The following is a 3,090-nucleotide window of genomic DNA, read 5'->3' as shown; positions in this document are numbered from 1 at the left end:
CGCCCCAGGGAAGTGGTGGATTCCCCAACGTTGGACACTTTTGAGATTCAGCTGGAGAGGGTGCTGGGCCATCTTCTCTCTACCGTGCTTTTGCCAAGAAAAGTTGGACCAGATGATCCTTAAGGTCCTTCCAACCTGGTATTCTATGATTCTATGATTCTTTTCGGAGATCCTCTACAATGGTTTAACTGAAACTAATTTGTAGCTGACATCAGCCTCAATCTCTGAATGAAATACTGGTGTATAAAGAGTGCCATATATTATGTATGCCTTGGTTAGAAAACAAAAAGAAATAAGAAACAGAAAATCCAGTCCTGCTGAATAAAAGTTAAGTCTTTCAAAATTATTTGAGAAATTCAGGGACAAAAGCTTTGAAATTCCTGTCCCAGAAAGGAAAAATGAATGGTAATAATGAATATACGCATCTGTATTTAGACTTACCCTTTCCATTTCTTTGAAGTCATCATCTAGCTTGGTTCCTTCTGCACCTCCTACTTTTTCACTCACTTTCTGCAGTTAAAAAAAGAACAACAAACAGATTCAGCAATAACTGAAAAATCTAGCCACCATGTTTTCCTGGGGAAATGGGGTTTTTTTCTGTAAGTGGTACAACATTCAGACATATGATTCTTTCTGAAAAACTTATTTCAAACACACTTTAACTTAAGTTAAACAATCAGAAAATAATGTATCACTGCTTAAGTCTCAGAGACTCAATCTTCTGCTGGTGTCAGAAGTACATACTATCATGTCTTTGCAAGACCACACCTCTATTTCTCTGTTGAATGAATGTCTGTATCTTGGAACTTATCAAGCAATTAATCAACAGTGACAGATCTGTATTCAGTAGACAGAAATATCCATGGTCGTGTGTGCTGATGAAAAAGGAGGTGACCTGATAGAATGACCTGGGGAAGGAATCAAGGTACTAAAAAATTTCTCATCAGAGCTGAAAAACGGCCCCAGCTGCTTTGTCCAGTGTGTATCAATGCAACACCATGGGTAATAATCATGCCTAAGCACAGAGCAAGAAGAAGCTCCCAAGGACTGACTCAAGCCACCCAGAAGGCAACAGGCACCCACACCTGAGAACTCTTAGAAACATACTGACTCAAGCCACAACCAGACCTTCACCATTAAAAATCCAGTTTATAAATAAAAGCGATAGATAGAAAAAAACCTACATTCACACCATGCAAGAGCTTGAGGTTCACATGAGTTATATATAAAATACTCAGCTGACAGATCTATTAGAAAGAATGAAAAAAAACTTGGGTGTCATGTCTTTAGCAAATACTCCGGTTTTTTTATAAAATACTCAGTTTGAAAACTAATTGCAAAATGATTTTGTGATACAGTTTCATTTCCCTGATTCAGTGGAACCCACTGAACTGAGTTTCCCTTTACTGTCAGTAAAAGTGACAGTAACAGATTTGAATGGTAACTGCTATGCAGCACCATTCAAAATGGATTTTAGCAATTGCATTGTCAGTTACCAAGTGTTTTAGTGGTGTAATTCCACAACTAAGTCAGGTGCATACGATCCAGTGAGTGTACTAATCGTACACTGGGCTGGTATTTGTCACAAGAAATTCATCAGACATATGACTTTCTGTTTTCTATCCATTTTTAGTTCTTTGTACTGAACACCATTTAATTTTACAAACTTTCCTAGGTGCCTCTGATCTCTTTGAACTGTTTTAACCATAACTTAAGAGTAACTACTATTTCAGTGAAGTGACTCCTGCAATAAACAAGTAGAAATGAAAGAAAAATCACACGTTTTTCCTCTCAGTTTCAACCAGTGTTAACTCTTCTATAGGTTTCTTTTAGTATAAAGAGGAGGAAGACCCACAGTCAATTACTCACGTGCCATTAATAAAACCCAGACATATGATTAATTTCAAATTCACTCCAGTTCACTCCAACAAAGCTGCAAGTGCAGCATGGCCAAGCACTTACTAATGCAGGCTATAATTATCTGTGCAATAGGAAATGGCTATCAGCTCTGTTTGTTTTCTGTCAGCTCCTTGCAAATTAGTACCCAAAATGATGCATTAATGAGACATAAATACTATGAAATACCCTGAAAAAAACAAAGAACTTTACTTATCCCTTCTTTGCTGTACAGAAGAGATGTGCAAATCCATTCAGACACTCTCTTGTCATTAATCTGAATGCAGATGAGTTTGTGTGGTCTGTATTACTGAACTTGGGTCTTACAGAGATTAGTGAAGTGCCACAAAAAATCTTAGATTTCAAACTCAGTGCTGTTAGGAACAATTCTGCAGTGGACAAGGGATAGATTCAATGTCCTAAAAGGTGCTATTCATTTGCAGCTTCTGTGAAAAATGGTAACAAAGGAAGCATAAAAGACCAGAAGCTTTCTTCACCAATCCACGAATGAATCTTCTGCAAATGGACCTCCTACTACAGATGGTATGGCAAAATCTGCACGGGAGCTTTCTACCACAAAGATTTCAGGTCCCTGAAAACAACAGTATGCAAATATGCTAGTACTTAAATATTCAAAACAGATTTTGAATAACTGAAGTTCAACTCTAAGGATACAAAGTACCCAAAGGTAATGAAAGTTCCAGCCCTTTTTAGCTGTAGCTTTACTTATCATCACTTTGAGATATTTTCATAGTTGATGAGGATTTGCAAAGACATGGCTTATCATCCCCACGGATGCCCTAAAGATCCCATCTCACATCTACAAACTGTAGCAATTGCAATTGCTCCTTCCCTTCATATTCGTCATTTCTCTAGCTCAGGAATGTATGACACTCTTAATAGTGCAGCTCTGTAGTCTGCTGGAGGGCTCACTGCTAAGTCAGAAAGGCAGGTCATCCCTCTCTTCTAAATGTGCTTTCCATTTTTGGTCAGTTTGTCAATATTAGCCTCACAATCACCATCATGAGTCACTCATTTAAGGTGACTAATAAAACTATGTACTAAGCAGAAAATTCATTTGTAAAGCTCTGGGTCAAGTACTGTTACAGACAACAGAGGTGAGTCAAAGGAGAGAGAGGAGCTGTGAAGTCTTCAGCCCTTCTGGAGCTACATGACTCTTCTTTCAGGGTAGTT

General features: G+C 38.1%; 1 protein-coding gene across 1 annotated transcript in view; it reads right to left on the bottom strand.

Moving 5' to 3' along the window:
- SH3GL2 (SH3 domain containing GRB2 like 2, endophilin A1) overlaps positions 1 to 507 on the bottom strand; it is a 20,855-nt gene extending 20,348 nt beyond the window's left edge. The window contains exon 1 of the mRNA XM_009274287.1: positions 442 to 507. Coding sequence (XP_009272562.1) covers positions 442 to 450 — 9 coding nt within the window. The 5' untranslated portion in view covers positions 451 to 507. The remainder of the gene's footprint in view (positions 1 to 441) is intronic.
- Between the last annotated feature and the right edge of the window lie 2,583 nt (positions 508 to 3,090).

Source organism: Aptenodytes forsteri, unplaced genomic scaffold (genome assembly GCF_000699145.1).
Source record: "Aptenodytes forsteri isolate BGI_AS27 unplaced genomic scaffold, ASM69914v1 Scaffold46, whole genome shotgun sequence".
In the NCBI taxonomy this organism is placed as follows: Eukaryota; Metazoa; Chordata; class Aves; order Sphenisciformes; family Spheniscidae; genus Aptenodytes; species Aptenodytes forsteri.
The sequence above is the reverse complement of the archived record's forward strand: the minus strand, read 5'-3'. Positions and strand labels throughout refer to the sequence as shown.